Source organism: Taurulus bubalis (assembly GCF_910589615.1).
Source record: "Taurulus bubalis genome assembly, chromosome: 10".
In the NCBI taxonomy this organism is placed as follows: domain Eukaryota; kingdom Metazoa; phylum Chordata; class Actinopteri; order Perciformes; family Cottidae; genus Taurulus; species Taurulus bubalis.
The window spans coordinates 12,589,301-12,616,827 of NC_136598.1; the positions used below are offsets into that span (position 1 = coordinate 12,589,301).

Below are 27,527 nucleotides of genomic sequence, written 5' to 3' on the forward strand. Positions count from 1 at the left end.
CCCTGGTGTAAACGATATGGGTGTCCTGTCTACACCATAATCTCAGTTTGACCCAGATGTGGAGGCAGCACTTAAACTAGCAGCACAACGAGACTAGTTTTATGTTTCCTACATCCATGTGATACACTTTTGCCTTCTGTGTGGGTCAGCACATGGAAACACATCCTAACATATATGGCCAAACATTTTACTCCTAATCACATGACTCAATTGGATTAAGACAGATGAATGGTACCTTTGGTGTGGTTTCGGGGGTTGCCTGACGCAGCGCTACCAGGACTTTGAACAAGGGATTGGGCGGTGTCTTATTGTCTCCATTGATGGCCCTGGATAGCTTCTCCATGGAGCGCTTGATGTTGCTCTTAAGAGCTTGCTCTACCAAATGGTCCACTTTCTCTGTGTAGGTCACCCAGTGCTCCTGGACCTTAAACACCATGAAAAATAACACACATGACATGGAAATGGAAATGTGGGCTGGACCTGTTACCACATAAAAAAAAAAATATATATATATATATACGTATATATATATACGTATATATATATATATATACGTATATATATACGTATATATATACGTATATATATATATATATATATATATATATATATATATATGTATATATATATATATATATATATATATATATATACGTATATATATATATACATGTATATATATATATATATACGTATATATATATATAATATATAATTTCTCAATAAGAAAGGAAAGAGATCCCTGCTAATAGATACAGCTGTAGATTACAATGATTGCTTTGTGTTTTTACAAGTAGGTCCTTGAGGGAATTTGAAAATGTTACTAGCTTAGAGCAGAATTAATACGATTTGTTGGTTGCAGTTTGTAAACACAACATTTAAAGGTTGTCCCTCCTCCACGGCTCAATATCACCAGAAGTTCATGCTCATGCCCCCTGATTGTTGTTTGGCTGCTCACCCGCAGCATAAAGGGTCCCTTCAAAAACAAAGACCTCCACACACTTCTATTAGGTCATGATTGCCTGAGATGATTGAAGTGACGTTTGAGAGGGATTCTTTTTGTGTGATTCTATGCAATGTTTTTTAGGAAAATACAAGTCATTCTGTCTTTAAAAACGTATGTGGGTCAATATTATTGTATCCAGCAATTGTTTAACTGCTTCAGACCTCATCTCCAGAAAAGGTTGCAAGGGGAAAATCTTGCTTCACAATCCTCTAAGCTTCTGCCTTTACATTTTCATATTTACAGTATATGCAAGTAAGCAAACAATAATATTTTAACTAATTAATGTAACTCTTAAAGTGCAGGAACATTTCTGATGAAAGGCTCCCAATACTGAATGAAAAACAAAGCACAAACCTCAGGTCCATCATTAGAGAAGGTGTTGTGGATGCGGGTCATAATGTGAACAATATGCTGGTGGGCTGAGCGCAGTAGCTGGAGATGGCTCTGCTGGTGAGTCTTCTGGTCATCCTCGAACTCCAGGTTTCTAACAATTTCAACAGGAGAAACACCCATGACGCCACCAAAAAAGGAAACATTGTGTATCACTTGGAAGCATATTCGAAATGCTACCAATGTGCATTGATCAATGTCAAAACGTGGAGAGGCTTCCTCAGTGAGTTTTCAGTATAATGGGGTTACACTGGCCTTTTAACATGTCTGTTGGTTTTCTAGACCTTTATCCGAACAGAGATTACATAGAATGACAGCACAGACAAAAAATAAATGTCCACTAAGTAAAAGAATAAATGAATAAGAAGAATATAGTGAATATAATATTAAATGGAAGAACCATGTCATAGGAAGTGAATTAAAACATGGTAAATAATATCTGCACACTTTATCTTCATTATTTTGTCTATTTACTGTGTTAGGCATCCGATGCAATGAAGAAGTAATCAAACATATCTTGGTACCTGTATACAGTCTTTCCCTCCAATTTAATCAGCAATGTTTCACTGATTTGGCAACAGAGGTTGGAGATGGATTGGTTGGATGCTTTGTAACCATCGACTATCTGCTGGACCTGGAGTTTAATGAAAAGGAGAGAAAAACGCCTCCTCAGTACAATGTGGTTTGCTTACTGAACGAGGGCCCCATTCCTCGTACCTTGTTCAACAAAGTCGATCAAATGTCCTATTATCCATCTTAAATTTCCGAGATGATTGACGTCAGGCTATGACGGTTTGTCAAACGCTGATCCGCCCTCAAACAGTCTCGTTAATTCGAACCAGATGTCAGTCATCTGGATAATTGTGCGTGCACGCTCCTCTTCAAAAAGAGAAGGGGGAGATGTTAAGCAAATATTCCATGATCTTCTAACGCTACAATGAGATGATCATGACTACATATGATGAATTTAAGTCCATAATCATGACAAAGTCTAATGTTGCGTTCACATCCAAACAAAGCATTGCGAATATTTGCAACGCTTCTGTTGCGAATGCAGCATAACGCCGCCTCTACTGCGACGGCTAGACATAAGCATCGCAAAATATCAGACAAGTTAAATGTGTCAGTGTTGGGAAAATGCATCGGCTAATTTTAAGTGCCTCATCACCCAAATCAATCAGATTATATTTATTTAAATGTACTGGCAGTAGTATACAAATTAATATATACTTATGAGGATATATGTACTGTATGCGTGTATGTGTCGTATATGTGTATATACACATGTTTGTGTAGATTACCATATAAATAGGAGTTTGAATATGTGTATGGGTGGATCAGTAGGTATGTATTATTCATAATTGTGTGTGATTCTCACTATTCTTATCATGAGTCCACCGTAATAATTTTCTACAATAATGATATGTATGGTGTACTAATAACACTGTCATATAATTATGAATGCTTTCAACACATCCATAAGTTTCTTAAGCGCTAAATAAACGTTACGAACAGCATGGCCTGCAGCAGCTTTCCCGATGTTCTCCACATCGCAGACACTGTACAACAATATGCACTCGCAAAAAAGCTCAAGGCTATGATTAAGTCTGTGAGACCCTCTGTGATCCAGTCTGCATACAGTATGTGATCCAGGCTATGCATACAGTCTGTGAGACGGCCAATGCTCAGCTGGGCGTGTGGTGTCAATGTACGGCTTGAGGAGGTCTCGAAAATAAATGATTCCTTGTCGGCAGAATCGATAGCGCTGGTACAATCTAACTAATATAGCTCCTTCATCAATGAGGAAGGGAGCTGCCTTTTTTGTCTGGTGGGAGTGGCCAGTTTATCCAGTGAATTGAAAGCCTGCGCTGGAGCAGGTTAAGGGATTTGGATATGTTGCTATAGTGATTTTTCCAAACTTGCTTCGTGGAACCGAAAAGCCTGACCTGCGTCACCTTATCCTGAAAAAAATGGTAAGCCTCAGTAAGCCAGGTACGAGGAATGGGGCCAAGGAATAAGTTCCAGATCTTTTGAGGATGCTTTTAGTCACTTTTGTCCTGTTCTCTGGAATGTATTGCCCGACGAAGTAAGAGCCGACAAAAATGGTTTCATGTTTAGAAGTACTGAAAACCACTTTTGGCAAACAAATTTCCCCCAGCTATTTATGGGATTTAATCCACACACTGAAAGCAAATTCTCCATTCACCCACTTCTTTATCTGTACACATGCCCATATCAGAAAGGGAACCTTGTTAACATGCAGGAGACAGTCACGGATGAAGACGTTAGCAGTTCCTTTAGAAGACCACAGGATTTTGGACAGCCCCGGCTGAATCTTCTTATCCATACAACAAATTCGTTCCCGGAACAGACCCAACTCGTCGGGAGACAGCATTCCAAGGATCCTGATCCACGCACACACACACACACACACACACACACACACACACACACACACACACACACACACACATGCGCACGTGTGAGAAACAGGTGAGAAAGGCATTAAGTAATATTTGTGAGTTTTGTACAGCTAGAAGACTGTTGAGAGTTTGTTTTGAGTTTTGAAATACTTAATCTTTGTGTGTGTGTGTGTGTGTGTGTGTGTGTGTGTGTGTGTGTGTGTGTGTGTGTGTGTGTGTGTGTGTGTGTGTGTGTCAGACCTGTTGTAGTCCCTGACCAGCAGCAGTACTCTCTCCCTCAGGACTCTAATGTCCTCCCTGTCCTGGGAAATGTCAGACACACACTGGGGGATCTCATACTTTAGTTGATCCCAGTAGTGGATCTCCGAGAAAATATTCAAGATGTTGCTGGACAAGAAAACACATTAAAGAAAAACACACAACATAAATGATGAGCACATGCATGTGTCATGTATGTGTGCAGGCATTTGTGTAGAACTGTGTAGTTTCTGAATGACTGTATTGTGTAAGAGCATATCTGTGTATCCAGCTAATGAGGAGTGTGTATTTGTACCTCCTGTGTGAGCATGAATGCAAAGTTACCACACAACGCATTGGCTCAGGTTTGTGTGTGTCACAAGTACACAGCAAACACAATGTAAGACTGTGTGAATCTGCACTGTAATGGGAATGCCTTGAGTAATCTTGTGTGCAAGTCTTGATTATGTCACTCACTTATCAAAGTTGATGTCAAGCTTGGCAGTGCTGTCCTTTTGGCGCACCATGAGTGGCTGCTCCAGTTTCTTGAGGTACTGTCCATCCAGCTTCTGGTTCCACTCGCTGAAGATCTTCCTCTCCATCTCTTCCAGAACCTGAACCACCTGGCTGTAGGTGAAGAGCACCTGCTTGCGATTGTATGACTCGGGTAGGAAATGGGCCTTCTGAAGCACCTGCAGGGGAAGGAGAGAGGACAACTAAATGGTAAATGGACCTGTACTTGTATAGCGCTTTTCTAGTCTTCTGACCACTCAAAGCACTTTAACACTACATGACTTCATTCACACACTGATGAGAGGAGCTACCATGCAAGGTGCCACTTCAGCATTATCAACCATTCATACACCGTAGGCGCAGTTACGGGAGCAATTTAGGGTTAAGTGTCTTGCTCAAGGACACAATGACATGAGCTAGCGGAGCCGGGGATCGAACCGCCAATCCTCTGATTGAAGGACGACCCTGCTCACCACTGAGCCACAGTCGCCCATGAAGAAGAAGAAGACGTCAAGGACGGAGCTCCAGAAGGTGGGTTCAGTGAAGACCATGAATGCCATCTGTTTACAGTCACCATATGGTTCTTACTACACTTCTTTACTCTATGTCACTGTGTAGTGATGGACTCACCTCCATAGGTCTCGCTAAGCGTTGTCTGAGGGCTCTCAGCCAGTGGGCCTGGCCTGCCATCTGGGGCATGTGGTCAGGAGGAGACCACGTCCTCCGGTTCAGCTCTTTGTTGACCATTTTGAGCTCATGGTCAAAGATGTTTATCACTTCCTCCACCTTCTCTTCTGTGGTGCGCTTAAAGGCCTGTGACGGAGAAGATTGGACGAAAGTCAGTGTGAAGATGAATTCCATGGTAGTAAGAGAAGAAAGAAGACAGGGGAAAGACAAACGTTGAGCAAAGAAAATACAGAATGAAAATTTGAGAATGAGCATTAGGGTGAATGCAACTTACACTGAGACAAGCTTTGAGAGCTCTAATTACAACATAACAAAGATAAACTATAAACCAAGCCTAATATGGGAAGTCTCTTTTGCTCTCAGAGCATCAAAGTGATAGAAGAGTCAGTTCTCTACGACCTTAGCAGAAGAAAATTAACTTTTGTATGGGTAAACATAGCAAACTGCAGAGACAATCCAGTAATTTATCTATATAGGTGACCTGTAAAGGTTTAATAAATACAGGGAGCAACAAACTGTTTAATTCAGTAATGCAGTAATGCATCATTGATTAGTGTAAAAGCAAATTTCAGACTTGGTGTGTGTGTGTGTGTGTGTGTGTGTGTGTGTGTGTGTGTGTGTGTGTGTGTGTGTGTGTGTGTTTGCGAGAAAGACACCTCTCGAGAACAGATCGGCCTAAAAATGTACAGAAGCCGAACTCCTTCCTCCACTTGGTACACCGTCTTAAACAATGAATTGATCAGGTTCCGCATCATCATTTCCAGATTCTTCACAACTGCACAATACCTGCGTACACACACACACACACACACACACACACACACACAAGAACATATCCACACATGAAAAAATGTATGCGTGATGATCAGCTGATAGATAAATTAGGAGCACACTTAAAAAAGAGCACAGACCCAGCTGCAATGCAATTTTCCTCTGCCATAAGTCTGTTTTTTAGTTTGGTAATTTCCAGGCTCCAAACAAACATGTTCACAGGGTCAGGGTTAGTAGGAAGTGGCACACCCATCTGCCAGGCACGGTTTCGTGCTTACGCAACAGTTATAAATGAGATCCCTGTACTGGTCCAGTTTGCAAACCTGTACCCGCCCTGCACCGGCAAAGCTCATCATGAACTGATTGGTTATATGCAATTATCTCTAAATCAATTTTAAATTAAATTTCAGCTCAGATCTGTTGCTGGACAGTGAGGGCAATAGCAAGAGGTAATAAATGATAAAAATATATAAAAACCCACTGATACATACAAAGGCAGACGCAAACACCATGTTTTCTATTGATTATGTTTCCTTCCACTGAATCCTGAATACTTTATGTCCAGCTGGCACAGCGTGGATACTTTCATTACTTACATCAAATCTTCTGATGAGACACTGCGATGTAATGATAACTTGACTGTTTTTTCTAAATACACTAGATATTGATCAACTGCTGATGTTGATCAAAAAGCTTGGGATAGAATCATTCCGATACAAATGCTGTTTAAATAACTCACTTAAAATTTAGAAATGCTATATCTTTGACTTAACTCCCAGGATACTTTGTTTGTTTACCATCTGCTTCCGGCTGGCTACCCAAGGCAAGCTGAAGCTAAAAAAACTTCTATAGGGTGGAAGCATCTTAGACAGAGACCCAACAACTTGGTGCTCTGTAAACTCTGCAAATTAGAAGTGGCTTATCATTATATTATGATTATTATATTATATTATTTGGAAAAATGAATTGCAACTGAAAGTTCAAGTTTTGGTCTTAAATACAACAATTTATTCAAAATAAAAATAAGTGTAGGAAAAGTTTTTGGGGGTTAAATACAACTTTGATTCAGTTCTGGAATTGTTTTGAATATATAAATCAGACAAATGGAAAACATTAATGATTGTGTTAATCAGGAATAAAAAAATGAATTTAAAGAATAATTAATAAATTAGTTGATACATTAATCGACACATCCCCCCAAAATCGTGATATTAGTTGATGAACAAAAAATACATTAATTGCACCCCCAATGTCAATAAGGTGGTAATGGTGAAACAATTTAGAAATATATATCTGTTATAGTAATTATACACTTATTTTACTTAATTTAACCCTGACCGACGTTATCGCTACAACAGGTTTCCACTGTACTAGCAAATCTCCAAACCCTACTTTGTGTTTATGTTCGCTTGTTTTATTTCCTCCTACTAATAATGTATCAGCCTCTCTTCCACCTTGCATCAACCTTCGCCTGGCTGCACCCAGTTTAAGCAAACGCCACCAAAATGGAAAAGAATGTGATGGTCATGCAAATTCGTGTTTACGCTTTGAGACTTTGCTTGTGTTGTGACGGTCCCTGTTTAATCACGGCAAGTGCTTGTGTCCCTTCGTCCCTAGGGAGCAGACGACCTGATGCGGAGCACCTGGCCCATGAAGGGGGAGTGAATTTAAGCCTTGCTCTCGTGTTGCTCACAGCGCGGGTTCCCTCTCGAACGTATGCGGAGTGGTCGCAGGCCGTTGCTTCCTGTTACCTGGTTTGTGCTTTCGCTGACAACACCTACACTTCATTACACACGCACGTTGACATGACTGATGTTACTGACGGCCACACTCCATAAGGGTAACTATTTCGTTATTTAGTACGAATAAACCTCTTATGTTATCCTCAACTGTTGTCTGTGCCGTATTTGTCATGGCCTAAGAGCCGGGTTATGACAGTGTTTTCTTTACTTTTATATCTAGTCTCAGTTTGAATGTGTTAAAGAGCAATAGACCTACTGGTTGAATTCCTTGCGCCATGTGGTGCTCTCAACATCAAGGATGTCCTTGTCGAGAGAGTGCAGGTGCTTTAGACAACAGTGGAAGTCATCCTCTATCTTCAGGAGGGAGCGGTTGAACTCAGGTGCCTGGACGCTGCCGAAGCATGGCAGGGCCCTCTGCTGACCGTCCTCCCAACGGGCAAACTGATACTGGCACTCACATACCTGAGACAAAGACAAAGACAATATATCCCAAGTAACAAACAATACATCCTGTTTTAAGACATAAGATAAAAAAGTATCAATACTGTAAGGTTTGAAGAGTAAAGATAATGAAGGTCATATTATATTGATTCATAAAGGACTTTAGACTTAAAACACATGAGTACAAAGTGGAAACAAAATTAGAAAATATAGTCACCAAATGCTAAGCTTTGTACTGTATTTGACTCACAAATAAGAACAAAACACATCACATTATTTTGATATTGCAACATCACTCTAACCATTTATATTAATATTTTTCTTACAGCACTTGTTGTAAAGGAGATGTTCAATGACAAAACAGTGATAGTAGACTGCATCGTTGTTTTGGAGGTGAAGTGACCTAACCGTGAAACATTGACAAAAAGTAGCCGTAACATTGTGAAAGAAGCTGAAGTCTCTGATATAGAAAGCAACTACGACTGGATTTGATCCATTTTTTAAGCCACTTGAAGAGTACAATAACACCATGTGGCATCCATTCCATTTGTGAAATTATGCCTGACAATCCTGTGTCCCTTTAGTATTGTCCCTTTAGAATCACTTTAGCATTGTCCCTTCATAATCCCTTCAGTATTGTTCTTTCAACAGCATGAATTTACATGTACGTGGGTTGATGTCTCTGCATGTGTGAGTGAAGAGAAATTCACCTCAAGCAGCTCTTTAAATCTCTGGATGGAAACATCAACCAGTACAAAACAACGGTTTTGGTCCAGGACCAAGCATTTATGAGAATACCTGATGTAAAAAAAACAGAGGGGTGGGAGGGGACCAAGAGGAGCACAGAGAAAGGGGGTAATGGGTGGAGAGTCGCAAACAGAAATGAAGAATGAAATGAGCTATAAGTGAGTATTTTGGAACATTTTGACCAACTTTACCTGAACTCTACATCAATTGAATTTTAAACTAAACCCATATAAATCAGTGAATTGCTATATTTGACATCAAACATGCCCAGATGACAGTGTGTTGAGACCCTACACAGGTGAGATTTCTCCTACTTGTGGGGAATCTTTGAGGCGTGTTCGTAAATTTCCTTCCACTCCTGGCAACACTGGATACAGTCGTTGAGGTTCTGCTTGCTGGATAACACATAGCCCTTAAAGATCCTGTCCAGAGAGATGCTTTGGAAGCAGAGGCGGGTGATCTCATTACTCATCTGCAAGGCGGGAGAAAACAAACACTTGTCACAAATAATGAATAATGAGGAGACCAAGTTACAGACACTTTTATTATTATTATTATTTTTATTATTTATTATACTTTTATTATCTTTTATTCACATTCACTATATGCTCATGTGATGCGGTATAACAAGTCACATTTACTTTGAACCAACATAACTACATTTTAAATGATTTTTGAGTATGCATATAGTTTGTTCTAAGTTTTCTAATGTCCTTTTTGCAGCCAGCAAAAACATCCTCCTAAGGCCACAAGGTTTATTATTCTCCCCCCCCCCCCCCCCCCCCCCCCCCCTTCTCTTACGGTATTAGCTGGAGATAAGACTGGATAAAATATGGGCATATGCTCCTTTAGGTCAGCCAATGGTTTCTACAAATTGGCAAAGAGGTGGATAACAGCGAAGGGCTTCTCTGTTAATGCTCCACTGACTTACCTGAGGAATACATGATTGCTTGTGTAAAAGACGTTGAAGTAGCACATCAAAATAATCCGTAAAAGAGCTGTCAGGAATATGAAGGGTGGATTGCAGCATGCGGCTGCGTACGTGCACTATATCCAAATGGTGTATGTGTGTGGAAGTGAATTCAATTAACAGAGAGACAGAGGGGGTTAATAAAAGAAACCTGGTGTGAGTACATCTCCCCCAATTACTCCGATACAGTAAAATGCAGGAACCTTGCGGAAGAGGCCAGCGATCCTCTCGTTGGTGTTGTAGTGGGGGGAGTTGTCCCAGATGATGCGAATGAGACTGACAATGTGTCGCAGCTTGGGAGCGACTTGGCTGGGCTTTAGCTGGGCAAACTCTTCCAATGGCTCCTTCAGTATGGACAGGAAGGTCATGTTTGATTGGGCCTGCACAGAACATCTCTGCACGACACAGAGGAAAGATAATAATATAAATGTCAGTATGCTTCAGTCATGGCAACAAAAGATCTCATGTCAACATTTTCCAACTTCCTAGCTCGTAATGTTGCTGCAGTAATGAGCGGCACCAGTGAGAAGCCCTCTAGACTTGAGACTCCTGGTACCTGTATTTCCTGGGCGAGTTTGCAGAAGTTCTTTACATAGCGAGACTTGGAGAGCAGCAGGATCTCCTGGATGTGCTTGACCCCAGGCTTTTGCAGTTGCTGGCTGATGTTTGACAGCTCTGCAGAGCGACTCTTCCAGAAGGCAATCTCCTGCAGCGGGCCGCACTTTTCAATCATCTTCATTATTTGTTGGGTACTTAGTAGCTCCTTGACCTGATCCGTCCAGTGGATCACAACAGCTAAAAACAGGAAGAACAAGTGAGTGGAAGAAAAGGGAAAATTGAGGCAGGGTGAAATGAAGAATGGAGGACAGATGGAGGGAGCAGAGAAGGGCAGGAGTTTGAATGTTGTGAAAACCACTAAGTAGGATGAAAGAAATGTTGGAAAAAAATAAATAAAAATGAACAAACTGGACTGATTCAGGTGAAGAGTTATGAGCCCAGTGCCTCATTATATAAAATATAAAAAGAGTCTGAGACACAAAGCCAATGTTTAAAAAAAAAAATCAGAAATGAACAAACCGTCTGATGTTTGAGTGTGCCCTTCTAGACACAGAGACAGAAGGAAAGAGAAAGGCACCACACCCACCCACCCATACATACACATATAAATACAGCTTACTTTCCATTCTCTGTATCAGCTTCTTGTCCTTGCTGGACACCTCAGGGTTGCACTGTAGGGCTTCCATTGGGATGTATAGAACTGTCTTGCCCTTTTTCTTATACACAGCATCTGTTCAAGAACAAACATTTGGTAAAATATTACACTGTAGCACCACATTGGTACGTGAGATAGAGTGAGGGACATCTAAAACACTTCAAAGGCACTTCATAAACACTGGCGGTGTAGATTGCTCTTGAATGAATGTATTGTATAGAGGAGATCTATAAAGAGTCAAATCAGAGGGAGTAAGGCAAAGATAACAACTTTACAGTGGTCCAGAGTTGTTGTTTTTCAGAACTACTACCTTGTGTTGTTTGGTATGATAGTGAATTGTCTCCTCTGAAGTACCCACCTGTGAGGCTAAGAAGAAAGCAGTGCATCTGGTTGGTGTAGTCCTCCTTGATGCTCTTCTCCATGTCGGTGCTTAGGGCGACTGCGGGAGCGTGCAGACAGGTCATTTCATGAAGCAGCGTCTGGATGGGGTTGCCCCGCACCGTGCCAAACTGCACGGTCGCGTCAAACGCCTCCGCTGTGATTATGGCTCCTGGTACGCGGCTAAAATAGGTCAGCTGCTCCACAACCTGCACCCATTAGATAATTATGTAGGTGTGGTGGTATTGAGGAGAGATGAATAATACAGGTAGGGAATCGGATTTTAAACAAACGGAGCAGTGGCTCTCAACCGTATGCCTGTCAAGGACCCCTAAATTAGTCGTTAGGTCACAGGCCCCAATTTGAGTAGATTTCTTTTTGATAACCTCCATCAAAAAATATTTTGGTTGTTAGATAGGATTAATAGCTGAATTCTATAGTTTTCAACTACAGTTAAGGAGATAAACGATCGTATACGATCTGTATAGTCACTCTCTTGACTCCTATATTCACATTGGACTCAATTCCATCATTAATCAAATATTGAAAATAAACCATCCCCCATTTTTCCTGGGACCCCCTGGAACTCCGTCAAGGACCTGTGGGGATCCCCGGACCCTTGATTGAGAACCACTGCTGCATTGGAGAAGAGACTATACATGGGCTATGGTGCTTTTTAGGAATTGTTAAACTATCTCATTTAAAACATGGAGGTTTGAGTGGGGAGGAAAGCACGCTTTACCTGTGAGGGCATGGAATGCTCCACCCTCATCCTGTCCTGAGTGTCTACGTAGACCGCCATGGTTGTGATGGATGTGTCCACAATAAATTGATCCAAAGCCTGCTCATTCTCATCCGTCAATAACCCTCTGTGTACACCAGTAAGAGTCATTAAACGGATAAACAGCTTTTATGGAGAGAGATGAAAGGAGGGGTCCGAGGAGAAACATGGGGAGGGAAAGAGACAGGTGGTTATTTAGTGAGATAATGTCTGTGCACGCAGAGATAGAAGAAGAAAAAGACACATTAATCAATGCCCGAGCTTTACCTGACGAATGGTGTTTAAATATTCCTCATCCATTTCTTTGGAAGCTCTCACCTCGAAGCTTTCTCCTTTCTCTGTGTTTACCAAAGCATGGGGTCATTTTAAACACACTGACACACTGAAATGCACAATATACAGTGAAATCTGTAAATTAGCTGAAAATGTATCATGTTGTACTTTGCGTTAAGGATGAACTCATGAAGACATAGAGTGACCACCCGGCCTAACACTAAGACGGCCGTCACATCGTTTATCTTGCCACTTATTTACAAACTACCGGTATATGACCAGCCTTTGTGTCCAGATTGGGTAAGAGAGGACATAAAGTGTCTCTTTCAGACTAGCTGAGCTTAAAACTATATTAGCTTAGCCGGCTAGCAAGCCAACTTTATCAAGCCGTTTGTCAAGCCGTTTATAAAGCCGTTAAGTCCTCCCGAGGTGAAATAAGTTGCCCGACAACGACAACAGTACAACTATTTACTAACTTTTTACATATCCTTATTTCATGAAAAGCCATTATTTACGATACGGTACTCTTACTTTTTGAGTTCCTTCATTCAGTCTGAACTGTGGTACTGAGTTTGCGTGTCTCCATGGAAACGTTTGGTTGCCGTTACTGTTACTGTTGGACGTTAAGTCAACGGGAGCGGGAGTTGAGTTAACGCGAGACTCTGGGTACATCCCAAGTCTCGGGCTCTCTTTTGTAACACGAGATAACACAGCCCTGTCGCGTCCGCATTTCTGAGACCCAATACCTAAATAGAATATGTGTAGAGAAATGAAAGTATATGCATATGCATGCAGCACGTAAAACTGCACGCTTCCCCTGCGCAGTCTCTGTCTCCATCTAGCGTCAGACTAGAATACTTCAGGAGGCAGGAGGCTCCTGAAGCAGTGGTTGCAACCCCTCCATGTCTTGCCGTATTACATTACTGTGCCTCTTTCCAAAATGAAGTAAGTGCCTTTAATTGCATTACAGGGTATTAAGACAAATGTATGTTGACCAAACTACCAATAAAAAGCTAATTCAGTGAGGACAGAAACACGAGTTTGTTGAAGGGCTTCAAAGTTCAAATGGTTCAAAAGTTTCATGGTTACTAAATTTGTTGAACACGTTGTTGATGTCTTATTACTTTATCCAAGCGACTGGATTATGCTTTAAATGTACGTCCACCGTGCATTTATTTCCTATGTACTGTTAAATGTTATAATAGATTGATCTTCTATTTGTGTTGCTTTTTTGCATTAAATGATTGACTTACCGTGTTTTTAATGATTAAACGTAAAAAAAATTGTCTTGCTTGAATGCACACGTTACTGTAGTATAAAGATAGACGTTATTGCACCTATACTTAATTCTGTGTAAGATGCACATATTGGAAAGTATTACAAATACACTTAAATTAACTGTTCTGTGATGACCAATTGATTTCATATGACTAACTGAAAAGAAAACATTTCGTCAATTTTTGTTTTTCAGCCTCCAGTAACTGTTGAGTTAGCGTCAAGCAGCTACCCCAAATCCAAGCGTCAGGCAGCCTTTTCAGCCACTTAGATTTGACAGATGTTACAGACTCAGTGTTGTATTTTTTAGACAGTCTCAGCTTGGGTCTAAAGTAGTTTCAGCAACCAACTAAATATATGACTTCAAGTTAGTGCTCATGCATACAGAAATATGTCAAGGAAGATGGTGGAAATAAATTATGTATTAAATCTGTTTATTTTATAATGTAATATTAAATATAAATATATATATATATATTATATAAAGAAAATCAGCAAAGCCGCAACAAGACGGAGAAACACATTTTGATTCACTGATGGTCTCCGATGTTGCCTTGTTGCTGCTGTATTATATATTACATATTTGTATAAATGGTTGGTTACAGGGACTTTGCCATTCATTTCTGATCATTATCTCCATCCAGGGCTCACACTGTCAGTGAGCACTGTGGCTACCATCAGCGTGGAGTGGCTCTTACGTGTGCCACAGGGAAAGCCTAGCTGCAAGATGAGTACAGGAGACGGCCACGTTATTTACCTGCATCGTCCAGAGGGGTGAGTAGGAACGTTTACTCAGGGGCTCAGACTTCATGGGTTTCAAATGGATCAGACTCAGCCTGTGAAAACAGTTGTATAATGTCTAGCCCCACATGGAAACTTTAGGGATGTACAAATGTACACAAAATAGTCCATCAAGGACTTGAAAAGGAAACTTAACTATTTACTTTCCAGTCCTAGCCAGAGGTCTTCTTAACAGCTAAAGTCCAAGTATACCAAGCTAACTTAAAGCACTAAACCCTAACAGATGTGCTCTATGTCAGTTTACATTTTTTTCTTCATTTCAGCACTTGGTCATAGTGTTACCAGACCACACTGGTTTTGTTTGTTCATGCAGTTCTGCTGGACAATATAACACATCTCCGAGCTGCATTCATTGTTGCAAGCTGAAAAAGTGTGATGGACCTTAGTATTAACGCTAATGTGAACCCTGGACATATGAGCTTGTTTTTTGTGAGACATTGGGCATATGGTATATGGTATTGGGTATAATGTTCATGCAATGCATCCTTTTGATTTGTTTGCTGTCTTGCAACTATAGTGCTGTTTTTTTATTTTCTAGTAGATAACTAGAAAATGCATTTATCTATATTATTAGGCACAATGATGTCTGTTTAAAGAATTGTCCACACACCCTCAATCTTCTTTATAGGAATGTTTTATTCGTACATTTACAGTGACAGCATAAATGACATTTGAATAGTAGGCTACTGTGATAATGCAGACAGTGAATGTTAGAGAGGCCGACAGTGAGCCACGACATGGAAGAGTGTATTTGCGAAGACGGAAGAAGAAAATAATATTGAAAAATGATCTAATGCAGCACATTTCTGACAGGAACTTTCTTTTAGAACTTTATTTGTTAAACTACAAGAACAAGCTTCTCCAGTTTCCCTGTGATTCAAAAGAAAGACAATGAAATGTTGGAGCTTCTGTTCTCATACGTCAAGACCATTTTACATAATTTCCATCTTCATGTTCAACAGACGGAGAGGAGTTCTTCACATTTCATCTGGCATTGAAGTGTTACAGTAAACCAGTGAAGATATTAATATTCAAGCAGCCAAGATGGATCAGGACAGAATATGGAACAGGACAGCATAAAACTGTTTACATTTGCAGTTTAGACTGAGAATGTGCTGGAACAACATCTTGTTGTGATTAAGTTTTGATAAATGGCTCTTAAGGACCAGCCTCAGTCTCGACACTTAACAACAGCGTCCACCTGTTTCTCACCTTTCTGAAATCCTGCGATGACCTCTAACCTCAGCGTATTTTCCACTCCTCCATTCCTTCTCTCCTCTTTTACTATCTTAACAAAGTCTTTAGGGATTTATTTATTATCCGTATAAAAAAATATGTGTACATCACATTAACGTTTCTTTACAGCTCGCAGCGGTTGTCCTCTGTCTTGTAGCGGTCCATGATGCTCAACACGTCCTCCATGATAGATGGGCCCAGATCCAGGTCTAACCCCGCCAAAGAGTCCGACCGCGAGACCCCGGATGAAACCGTGAGGCCGGCCGGCGGATGGAAGGCGGAGCAGGGCGACTCGCTGCGGTCACTCCTCAGATCCTCATTGCTCAGGCCGGCGTCCGAGTCCAGGCTGAGGCCCCGTCGGACGTCCAGGGGCCCGCAGGTTTCCGACATGGAGTCCTCGGAGGAGACCTCGGAGAAAGAGCCGGAGGAGGGAACAAGCCTGCGGACAGCGGGGGAGAGGGAGATGTCGCGGCAGGGCTCCGACGCCAGGCGGCCCACCACGCCGTTCTCAAAGAGCTGGCTGTGGTTGTCCGTGTGGCCGTTGGCCTGTCTGCGGCCCGTGTCCGCCGACTGCTGATGGCGGTGGAGATGGTTCTGCTGGGAGGCCAGAGAGGCCAGCGAAGGAGGGGAGGGGTCGTCCAGGTGGAGGCGTGGCGGCTTGGGCGGAGCCTGCTCGTGGGCGATGAACACGGGCATGGAGATGGTGGTCTTCAGCAGGCCGGCAGAGGAGTGCTGATAGTGGTAACCATTGTAGGCGTAGCTGTGAGAGTCCTGTCTCGCCGCCAGGCCGTCGTCCAGCCGCCTCTCCACGCTGTGCGAGCGGCCGTCCTGCATCCGACTCAGGGCCGGCAACATGTTCATCTTGCCCTGCAGGAAACCCACATCGCCGAACATGTCGCTCTCACCTTCGGGCCCCACGTGCGCGCTGTGGCGTACGTCGCCCAGCGGCGGACTGATCATATCGCCCGAGAGAATATCGCGTAGCCTCAGCCTCTTCCCCTTCTTTGGGGTTGTCGTCTTTAAGTACATTGGCGTCTTTGCCGGCATTTCTGCTTCTGACAGGTTCGCGCAAGGCGATGTGGAGAAGGTCCTCTCTTTATCTGAGAGTAGAGTGTCCTCAGTTCAACTCACTGGGAAGCACCTCTATGTGTTTGGGGGGCAGTCAGTGTCTCAGGAAATGAAGTTGAAGAAGCTCTTTCCCCCTCCCAACCGAGGGGATCCTTTTGCCCCTCCAAGTGAGAACACAAATATTTAGCTCGGTCAGCGTAGCGATAGAAACCTCACTCTGTCTTGTGACTCCGGAGGGGAGGGGGAAGGGAGGAAGAGGTGGAGAACCGTGACCTCAGATCAGCTCCGTGTGTCTTTCTCTCATACACAGAAAAGCCATATCCAGGCAAACAGCGGCTCCTCTGCCCCCTTCAGAACGCAAACACGCCTTGTCTTTATCCCTCCTCAGACAGAAGGGATGAAGGGATGAAGTGATGAAGGATGGATCTCTGGCGGGCCTTGTCGTCTGCTGCCGGGTGGGTTCTATCAGAAACTTTGGCGCCGTTACATCAGAGGGCTGAAGATCTGTGTGGAGAAACGAGAGAGAAAAAGGCATCAGGAAGCTGTGAAGAAAGAGGAAGGAAAATGGGGAGATGGATGGGGCAAAAAGGGGAAGGAGGCGAGGGGGGAAAGAGAGGAATGAAGGCGGAGGAGGAGATTTACAACTCTTCTTTTCAGTGAGGATATATGAAGGAAAACACTCCTGAGTGTTTGCTGAGAAGGGGTCTGACTGGCCCAAATCGTGAGACTCTTCCAGCGAGTCAGTCCACGAATCAGAGCAGAACATTGGTCACGCATTCCCGAGGGACCCCTCAGCTCAGTTGGTGGAAACACAAATTACTGTATTGGAAACAGTCAGGTTTTAAAAGCCTCTGGCCTCTGCAGCAACTCCCCTGTTATCAGTGGAAAATCTTAAAAGTCTCTTTCCTGAGACAAACACTGTGAATTATGGGACAACAGTTCAGGTCTCGCCTGAGGGCTCTGTCATCTTATGATCCCATCATCTGAAATATTCCTCTGGTATTTAACTCTTGAAACGTTAAAAAGAGTTGCTCTGTTTCATGTTCAGGGCTCAGAGATTATGACATAAAATGTGAAGAATACGATTTCAGGCCTTTACGAAAAGATAGCTCGGCTTCTTTAGATGACGGGGAAATAGAGAGACATTTAAGAAGTGCCATCGCTTTCTTTTTGTAGCCCGAGGAAGCATTTTTGTCTTTAAAAATGTTGATAATAAACTTCATAAATTAAGTATTTTAAGTTTCTACGAAGCGAATCGGACAGTTGTTTGATTCTTATATAACTTTCAGATCTTGCAGCTATAAGTATGCCTGGATGCTGCTCAGATCACTATCTATGAATGCTTGACCATTGTTTGAAAAACGAGAGAAGCAAAAGCTTTCAAACCAGCGTGTAATGATGTTTATCTTAGAGCCTGACTCTTAGTGTTTACTGGGAGGGTGCACGGAGCAATGTGTGGACTGCAGGATCTGTTTCATCTGGGGGGGAAATGTAACCTCTTTGATTACAACTGTATTCTGGTCTTCGCTCCGACATTGTCACATTGGTATCTGACATGGTTCACTTCCAGGTTAATGTGAACGTCATACAACCTGTCCAGTAAAAGGAGCAGCACTACAGTGTACAAATAGCTGATTGTGCAAATAAATTAAATGCATGCATCAAAAATGACTATTTTTGATTACTTTCTCTATTGCTGTTAGCTCGTGAATTTCACTCCTTATCCTATTTTCTGTTATAATAATACATCATCATTTAGTTCTTGATGATATTTTGTATTCTTAATCTGAATAAGCAAAGTAATTTAAGTTATCATATATATGTAGTGGAGTAAAAGGTACAATATTTGCCTCCAAAAGGAAGCGGCGCAGAAGTATAAACTAGCATAAAAAGGAAAACAAGCCATTACTAGATGAGCAACAATGTAGGTAATTACACACAAAAGGTTCAACTAATCACTAGTCAAAAGTCAAATTTTTTATATATGTCTAGGTAACTTCTTGATATTGTTTCAGCAATATTTCAGGTTTCAGTAAAGGCTCAATGTGGATACTAATCAGAGTTAAATCACATATTTGGACTTCATAGAACATCACATCCAAGGGCAGATTAGTCCTTTAACTTTTTAAAGGAGACAGATGATGTTCAATTTCAGGTTCATACTTGTATTTTTGGATCTATTGGAACACGTTAACATGCTTTGATATTTAAAGATATGTATTTATCTCATACTGTCTGTTTGAATATACCTGTATTCACCCTCTGTCTGAAACGCTCGGTTTCAGCACCTGTCGCTTTAAGCCTGTCTAACAACGCCTCGTCTGCCAGTCAACAAAAAAATGAAGCCTAATGAATAGAAGACGTTCACTGTCGGCTCCATTAAAACAACCACACGACAACAGGGCGACTTCAACAATTCCAAATCCACATAAAAGTAACACCAGTGAAGAACTGAACCAGTCAGAACTGGTTCAGACGGGCGGAGCGGGTCCCGCCGGACTGTGGAAGAGACCGTTTCTCATGTATTTTGAAGATATTTCACTGTGTTGGACTCAGTGAGGGAGGATGGGATGTGGGCTACCTGGCCTTCAGCTGTTCCTTCAAAGGAATAGCTCATGCAAACGAGGGAAATTTTGTCATAAATCTGTGTCTGTTGAAGTCTGCAGACAAAACCGCATACTTTCATCACCCTTCCTGCTATGAAAGTACAGTATTTAGTGCACACATCACAACAATAGTTTGTTCCTGAAACGAATGCTACATGCTTATTGAGAGGCCAATTTTCTGCAGCCATTGGTGTTGTCAGATTCAAAATTATTCAGGAGGAAAACCGATCGTATGAGCTGTGGGATTCAGGAGAAGTGAGTCCCATTTTGATTGACAGAAAAATAATTAACCGTTTTGAGGACTGATCGGTTCATTTCAAGTAAAAACGGGGAGAAATGTTTTCTCTTAGCTTCTCAAACATCTCTGATTTTCTGCTTTTTCTTTGTTTTAAACCGAATATCTAACTATTGACAAAAAAATATTTTTGGGGAATTCTGAGAAGTTTCGTTGTCAAAATTATGAATTGACTAATTAAAAGAAAATAACCAGGAGATTAAACAATAATAAAAATGGTTGTTAGTTGCAGCCTAAATACAAACTATGAGGACAAGTTGTAATGCTTGTTTATTTTAGTTTATTATGTGTTTTATTCTGCATACTTCGTTTCAAACGCCTGCAAAAGGTGATAAATTGTGCTATTTCATTTGTATTTATTCTGGTTTCACATTGATGTATGAGTTGTGTTGTAGACAGTCAATGTTATAAAGATTGCATTATGTCAAAATGTAAACACTGCTCTCTGAATCTGGCTATTATGAATTCATGGTGTCTTGTGACACAATAGTAAACAGACAGATGCTAATCCTGCACTTACAGCTCTAATCACCACTTCCATAGCTACACTACTACATGCTACATGCTTCTCCACCATGATAATGCAGCAAATACTTCTCTTAATAGTAGAAAAACATAAACACAACAATGCATTTATTTGTGTAATATTTGGCAGAAGGCTGGAGCTTTTCTTTATTGCCACTAGAGAGGAAATTCAATCAATGGTCAGGCAAGAAGTTACTGTAGTTTTTTGATTACTTTTGGTTTACTTATTTTTTCTATTTTTTTCCTAGAAGAATTAAAGGGGACCTTTGGCCATTTTCAAAATTCATTACCTCTTATTAACTATTATTAACTCCCAAATCAGAAAACTGGAGTGTTTAAACTCAAGACTTGTGGTCACATCTAGTATAAATAGTGGAGCGGCTCCATAATGAATGAAAGATGTTATAGATTACACTGAGAGCACCCAGGGGAATGTTCTGAGTGTCTGGGGACAGTTTCTGTTTCACAACTGAGAACACAACAATAGAATTAAAGCCAAAACCAGTCATTCACTGTCTATGAAGCAGCTCCAGATGTTATCCTTGATGGCAGGTAGAGACTAACCTCTCTGCTTTCTGGCCTTGAGAGGGAAGTTCATGTTCACTGGTATTGACTACACTTCTCCGAGGACATGGAAATAACATCAGAATCTTAATTTAGGCGTGTTGCCCTTCAAGACACAAATAAGTCCAAATCATGTCCAAGGATGTTTCTTCAGGGGCACCGAGAAATGTTCATTAAAAAAGTACGACAAAGTCATTCAATATTTCAACTTACGCACTTAAACATGTATTCAGATACTAACACGCACGCACGCACACACACACACACACACACACGCACGCACGCACACACACTCACACACACACACACACACACACACACACACACACACACACACACACACACACACACACACACACACACAATGAGTAACCATAGCCTCGGTGGAAGCTTTCCAGCATCAATGAAGCATGAGTGAAATGTTTGTTTGTCCTACAGTTCAGACATTAAGTTTCCCGGCTCTTATCGGGCTGACACACACACACAAATTTGAAAAACCATTCAGGATTTTTGTAAATTCAATATATATTTAACCTGGCATTAAACTGGCATTACATTTGGTGTGCAGCAGATTATGACTTGTTTAGGACTCAAAACCCAAAATGTAGGACTTGCCCCGTGGACTTGGGACTTGAGTTCAAAGACTTGAGACGTTCTCGCGACTTGCTAAAACAAATTAAACAATAACTTGGTCCCACGTCTGGAAAATCGCTCAGACAGCTAGTTGGCATTTCTTTCCTCCATGTTTCCCCCTTTTTTTCTGGGACGCTGCTGATGATGCAATCAGCCACGGAGGAGGCTGATCTGACATCTGTTTCTGCTCTCAGGCCCATTTGTTGCCTACAGTGTGTCCTCTGCAGCGGGGCGAGAGACTCAGCGACCAGTGAGCCCTGTGATATATAGACAAACAAATTGCTGCTCCTTTCATTGTTGTTATCCTCCGCAGTCTGTCGCGTGACGCTTAATTGCGCACAGCAGGAGATTGTTGGCAAAAAAAGCCCTTTGCTTGTCTGCTAATCCGTTTGTTTTTACCATAAAAAAATAAAGCTGATTTCATCCTGTTGATATGGCTGTTTTCCACAGTTATGTTTCACTATTTCTTAGGGCCCGAGCACTAAAGTGCCAGATCCTAACAGTCCCTGCACTGAAAGTCCGAAGGTACCTATTGTTTTTGTCAAGATTATTATTCTACTGCGCAATCCCGTTTTAGAGGAGCTTAAAATGCACACGCTTCAGACCTGGTGAAAATTGCAAAAAGTTCTGCAGTGGTCTCAAAAGTTCTACATTGGTCTCAAAAGGTGGACAGGACATATTTCACATTGTAAATTTGGTTGGTATAACCCTCCGACAGATGTGTTGTGTAATTGCAAAGGCATAGTTGATACCTCAAATGATGATGGCAGCTTCAGTATATCTTGTGTCTGCGAGAGTGGAGATAAGTTCCTATACACTGGTAACCAGTAAAGAACAAAACCCCAGTGAGTCACCTGAAGCAGTGATTCACAAGGTGTTGGGAAAATAGGTTTCACTATGTGAACAGGTTTCGTATGATATTTCTCTCTCTCTCTCTCTCTCTCTCTCTACCACTATGTGTGCATATTAACCAGTAGCTAAACAACTCAAACCAAATTATAAGTATAACCCCTGCCAAAGCACAAAGATTAAAGATAAGACAAGGGAGTTCAGGACACCTCTCTCTCTCTCTTTCTCTCTCTCTCTCTCTCTCTCCCTCTCTCTCTCTCTCTCTCCCTCTCTCTCTCCCTCTCTCTCTCTCTCTCATCCCTGTCCTCCTGAAGTCTCTCTCTCTCTCCAAGTGGAACTAACCTGTCTCTTTTATTTTGGCCTAATCCAGTCACAGATATCACAGCACAGCTATTTCCAATCAGGCCAATATAAATGGAAAGCCTCTGATTGGCCGGGATGAGGCGCTCAACACACAACCCCTCCGGTAACTCCACCTTCTGTCAGTTACGGTGTGATAACCGTGAACCGTTACCGTAACAACCTACAGCAGCGGCTGTAACCTCCTGTCTCTGGCAGCGTGAGGAGTTTATTCCAGGTACTCTGAGTCACCGGGGAGCCTGGCACAGTTTGCAAATTATGTAACATTCCCCTCATTACTGATCTCCTTTTGGCGAAGGTCCCGCAGGAACAGCCCCGTCCTGCTTCTGTAACACTACGTCTTAGAAATGAGGTAATCGCAACCCGGATTGTGTGAGATTGTCCGGTAATTCAAGTCACGTCAATGTTATTATCACAAACCACAAATGTACGACCACTCTGTCCTTTAAATCCTCACTCGAGATAAGAGCAAATTTTACAAAAACACTTTAACGTGGGAAAATAAATTAAAGAAAACTAAGCAGCTAAGGAGGAATCCGACAAAAATAGGCTAAACAAAAATAAAAACATTAAAAAACAACAACATAACATTCCGTCTACATATTAAATTATTTAACAGATGATCATACTTAATCAAATCTTGTGCGGTTATCACGTCTGCCTAAAACGCCAAAAACTCGCATATTTATGTTTTTCTCCCGCATGACAAACGGCACAACCCAAAGGGAGTGTCACGCGCGCCGAAGCTGTCTATTATGTTAACAAATAAAATGTTTCTCTGGTCAGTTTTTTCCTCTTGTTATTCACATAATAGGAGACAGGAGGTCTATTCAGTAGGTATTGTAGGTAGCGGCCACCGAGCGACCGCGGACCAGTTTAAAACCCCATAAAGAACCTCCACAAAGCCACCAGAAGACGCTGATATTTACCTCCGGCGTGAAACGTCGCTCCGTCTTCCTCGTAGAAATAAAATCACAGGAGTTTAGTCGTACAATCCACTGACCCGAGCCTCGGCTTCGGCGCAGGTAAACCTCTTACTGGCGGGGTATTAGCCCACTGTCTCTGGAGCGCTCTGGACGGAGAAAAAGTGGGATCAGCTTCTCACACAAGGAGCGCCGTCAAGCCAGCTGGAATGTGCAGGAACAACATCCGGTCAGGAATTTAAAAAATAAAAAAATAAGATTTTGAACATAATTTCTATTTATTGGGAGGGACATTTTATTTTATTTTTGTATAGAACAGGGGAGAAAAAAACCCCACAAGTGACCTAAACCAAATTATTGCCTTGCAGATTGTTGTTTTGTTCCCCCTCCGCCAATTCTTTGATGAATAATGCCACAGCCTTTGGTGAACAAATTAAAGTATTAGAATCAGAATCAGAAACGGTTTATTTGCCAGGAATGTTTACACAAATGAGGAATTTTTCTAGGCGGAAGGTGCATACATTAGACATGAGACGTTAGACGAGACAAACAACAATCAACAATCAAGGCCTACATTACGACAAGAGACGTAATAGCCTTTAGGTCACAGCTGATAAATACATGCTTCACTAGTAGTACCAATACAAAAGTGTAGAAATATACTTTGGAAAGTAAAATCAATCATTCAAAATGTTACTTTAGTAAAAGTAGTATTTTAAATACTGCATAGGCCTCGTACTGAGTATCTTAGTAGAACAGTAGAACTGCATCATGTCATATAAACATATTAAGTTGTTTTATCTAAAAAGTAATTGGTAACTAAATCGGTCAGATAGTGAAGTAGAACATACAATATTTTTCTCTGAGATGTAGTTTAGAGTACAGAAGTATAAAGTAGCATAAAATGGAAATACTCAGCGTAAGGTATAAGTATGTCAAATGGGTATAGTACTTGTAGAAATGTAGTTGCATTCCATGGACATTTGGGAGTTTTCCATTATAAACCAGAAGTGCGTTGTTTTATTTTGAAAGTAAGACATTCTTAGCTTCCGGTGTCTTTGTGGGCTAGAATCAGTGCTTTCTAGCAGCAGGGCCGAGGATAAACAACCAGTTTATACCATTAAACGGGTCTTTAAACCAGTGTGTGCTAATTAAACCATCAGTATTGCTCCGATAAAGATGTCATGGGGGGATATGGCTGTGTTATTGATTACGTCTCTGATCAACAGGTGGGAAGCCTCAAAAGGTGAAAGGGTGAGAAATAACATTTATTAAAATGTTATGCCCAATGCTGCTTCTGCTGTATGACACTATTTCTCTGCTTTGAAAGTGAACCTGATACGTCATGTTTTTTCTGACCACCTTTCCACCTCAGAGAGCCGTCTTACTGCTGACCTGTAACAGACGGCGTGGAGATGATGAAGACTCTGTTCTTTAATTGGATTAGCAGCAGAAACCGCAGTCCAATAGCAAACCAGAAAGCAGAGCATCACCACCAGTATTGTTTTCCAAATTATGAAAGAAGGAATCTTTACTAGTCTGTTTTCATGAAACTCTACTGTGAAGAAAGTGCAGTGTTGCATCACTACTGACTGTGCCAACACTCGGCAAGCCCGGTTTCATTTCATGTAAAGTTTCTGAATATTGACAACTGCAACTTGACTAATATCAATAATCCAATTAAATCCAGTAAATAATAGCATTACCACCTTCTGCACAACCCTCACTTTAAAACAAAAACATTTGTATATGAGTAACTGTACATATTGTTTTATTTAATTTTATTAAATTCTTGAAATATCATCAGAATGATCGTTTTTGTCATTACACTCACGTACAATGGAATTTTGCAGGTTTTTCTTGGTGCAAACAAATAAAAGCAACATTAAACAGTAATAGCAGCATAAAAATGTAATATTTTAGAATAAACATTTGTATATATATTTTACTTTGGAGCGTGAAAGGGGCTACAACTTACATTTCACTGTGCAAGCCTGAAATATGCCAATGAACCCTGCGACCTTGTTTCTATCTCCAATAGGAGTCATATCTGGGTAAATCTAGGATTGGCTTGTTTTTTCCACAGACACAGCAAAGTCTCTGCATTACGAGGAACAATTACACGTTTAAATGGGCCTTCACAAATCTTTTACTGTTGACTCAGTGGAGACCCGCTGGAGCATGGAGAGTTCGGAGGCTCGTTCTGGTGGCCCCAACAGGGTTGGCTCTTCAGCTTCATTACAGCGAGATAATGAGGATGTACCAAACGGAGAACGCAAACGTCTGCTGTTCGCAGGTCGGACTGCAGACACATCTTGTTTACAGCTCCTGCCCACAAAGCAAATTAAACCCATTCCCCTTTGCTACTCATCTGCTGGTGTTTGCGCTTCGTCTTTTTTTTGCTGAAGCAGCATCACACCATAGCATTTTAACATGGGAGACGACATGAGATGTTACTTTTAAGGGGCGTTTCAGAGTTCTGGCACCACTTCACCTTCTTCCAAGGTGCAGTGAGAAGGAAAAAAAGGAGTCTGAAGAGGTAAAAACTGCAGCAACACGCGTCATTTATAGAGCAACTTTATTGTGGGGCCGACGCATTTTGGCTTGTGTCCTTCATCAGGGGTCATCTGAGAACACAGCTTATTGTGTTGCAGAGGTGAAATGTGACCAAGTGCATCTACTCAAGGTTTTAAATTTGAGGTATACTTGTAATCTACTTGAGTATTTCCATTTGATACTGCTATACACTTCTGCTCCACATCAAGACAAACATTCTACTTGTTTTACTCCATTTGTCCGACAGCTTTACTTTACAGATGTCAGTTTTTCACCCCCTTCTTGTGTCTCCAGATGATGTCAATGTTTTATGTTTGTGATAAAATGAACAATGAAGTGTTCCTTTGTGTGTCAATCTAAATTAACTCTTTAAAAAAAACTCTTAGATCAGCTTGAAAATGCATCGTCCCAGAGATACTTGGTTCTCACAGGACACAACCATGTGATTATAGAATATTATGCGTTGATGTAGATTAATTTACCAACAGGATATGCAGAAGTTAAAAACACTTACAACAGTAAAATGTAACATACACATTAATGCATCAGTGATATTAATCCAGAAACATCATACATCATAGTAAAACACTGACAGGAAACATTTTACTGCACACTTTAACTTAAAGTCCTTCATGCACATTTTGCTGAGACATCATTTCCTACGTGAGCCGGGTTTCAAGGTTTAGGGTTCTTCGGCAGTCATAGACTTCCCTAAAACGACACATACATAAATAGAAGCCCTGCATCCCTCTCACTCACAGTATCGCTCTCACCCTATGCGAGTGTTTGAAGACGATCGGAATGTGTACACCAGATAAGCACAGAGCTGCACCGAGTCTCTGAGAGACGTGGTTATATCACACGGCATGGGGACCGATGTGTACACACATGCACACAGAGAGAAATGACGCCACCTAAGTAAATCAAGATGTAATCAGTGCAGTATGGGGTGGGTCCACATGTAGATCCACAAGACCACATGAGCTCTTGCTCTCCAGGCCCCGCAGGTGTCGCCCCCATGCCAAGACCCCCGGAGAGGTTCGGCATTAGTCCAGCTCTGAGAGAAAACCTGTGTGTGTGTGTGTGTGTGTGTGTGTGTGTGTGTGTGAGTGTGTGTGTGTGTGTGTGTGTGTGTGTGCGTGCGTGTGTGCGTGCGTGTGTGTGTGGAAATGAAAAGTGGAGGTCTTGTTTCGTCTAGTTAGATCGTGGAAGGGGGGTAGAAGCAACAGGAATCTCTTTCCTCCATTCTTTGTGACGCAGCGAC

General features: G+C 41.5%; 2 protein-coding genes across 2 annotated transcripts in view; both read right to left on the reverse strand.

Moving 5' to 3' along the window:
• dnah2 (dynein, axonemal, heavy chain 2) overlaps window positions 1–12,410 on the reverse strand; it is a gene marked incomplete at both ends in the record, with an annotated part of 56,579 nt that extends 44,169 nt beyond the window's left edge. Inside the window, 16 exons of the mRNA XM_079224510.1 lie at window positions 236–424; window positions 1,361–1,490; window positions 1,921–2,030; window positions 3,645–3,801; window positions 4,060–4,206; window positions 4,534–4,748; window positions 5,200–5,382; window positions 5,913–6,042; window positions 8,026–8,231; window positions 8,921–9,008; window positions 9,272–9,429; window positions 10,131–10,322; window positions 10,484–10,722; window positions 11,105–11,215; window positions 11,499–11,727; window positions 12,261–12,410. Coding sequence (XP_079080636.1) covers window positions 236–424; window positions 1,361–1,490; window positions 1,921–2,030; window positions 3,645–3,801; window positions 4,060–4,206; window positions 4,534–4,748; window positions 5,200–5,382; window positions 5,913–6,042; window positions 8,026–8,231; window positions 8,921–9,008; window positions 9,272–9,429; window positions 10,131–10,322; window positions 10,484–10,722; window positions 11,105–11,215; window positions 11,499–11,727; window positions 12,261–12,410 — 2,634 coding nt within the window. The remainder of the gene's footprint in view (window positions 1–235; window positions 425–1,360; window positions 1,491–1,920; window positions 2,031–3,644; window positions 3,802–4,059; window positions 4,207–4,533; window positions 4,749–5,199; window positions 5,383–5,912; window positions 6,043–8,025; window positions 8,232–8,920; window positions 9,009–9,271; window positions 9,430–10,130; window positions 10,323–10,483; window positions 10,723–11,104; window positions 11,216–11,498; window positions 11,728–12,260) is intronic.
• Window positions 12,411–15,295: 2,885 nt separating this feature from the next.
• On the reverse strand, window positions 15,296–16,931 carry LOC306742637 (cdc42 effector protein 3; the record flags this gene model as incomplete). Its single annotated transcript, XM_079225033.1, has 1 exon — window positions 15,296–16,931. The coding sequence occupies one exon, from the start codon at window positions 16,929–16,931 to the stop codon at window positions 16,008–16,010; it is 924 nt and encodes a 307-aa protein (XP_079081159.1). The 3' UTR covers window positions 15,296–16,007.
• Between the last annotated feature and the right edge of the window lie 10,596 nt (window positions 16,932–27,527).